The sequence below is a fragment of the Saprolegnia diclina genome, assembly GCF_000281045.1.
Source record: "Saprolegnia diclina VS20 unplaced genomic scaffold supercont1.87, whole genome shotgun sequence".
Classification (NCBI taxonomy): Eukaryota; Oomycota; class Saprolegniomycetes; order Saprolegniales; family Saprolegniaceae; genus Saprolegnia; species Saprolegnia diclina.
The window spans coordinates 152,474-152,960 of NW_008246154.1; the positions used below are offsets into that span (position 1 = coordinate 152,474).

A 487-nucleotide genomic window follows, 5' to 3' on the forward strand; every position below is an offset into this window, starting at 1 on the left:
TGTGCGCCGCCAGCGTCCGAGAAGAGTCTGCTGGCGCCGCTGGTTCAAATTCTCGCCGACCTCAAGATCGGTGAAGTCGTGATCGTGCTGCTCTTGCTCGGGGCGCTTGTGGGCGTCGGTCTGTACCTCCAGACGCCGACGCCGATCCTCAACTATGCCAACTTTGCGTTCATCTCGGGCCATCTCTCGCTCATCAGTCTCATGTTTGCACTGCACCCGATCGCGCGCGGACCGCACTGGCACTTTCTCTTTGGCATCTCGCACGAAGGGCAGGTCATGAGCGAGTCGTCGGGTCCAGTGATCTACTACCCTGGACGCATGGTGCTCGACGAGATTGTCAACAATATCGCATATGTTGGCAAATCGGTGTGCGTTCTTGCGTGTGGACCGCCGGGCCTCGTTGCCGACACACAGCGCCACGCCCGGAAATGTGGCTTTGACTTTCACAAGGAAGAGTTTCTGTTTTAATTCACAATATTCGCGCATA

At 57.1% G+C, this 487-nt stretch overlaps 1 protein-coding gene across 1 annotated transcript; it reads left to right on the forward strand.

Annotated features, from left to right (window-relative positions):
* Positions 1-201: 201 nt before the first annotated feature.
* SDRG_15287 (hypothetical protein) lies at positions 202-468 on the forward strand (the record flags this gene model as incomplete). Its single annotated transcript, XM_008621455.1, has 1 exon — positions 202-468. One exon carries the CDS (start codon positions 202-204, stop codon positions 466-468), a length of 267 nt encoding a protein of 88 aa, XP_008619677.1.
* Between the last annotated feature and the right edge of the window lie 19 nt (positions 469-487).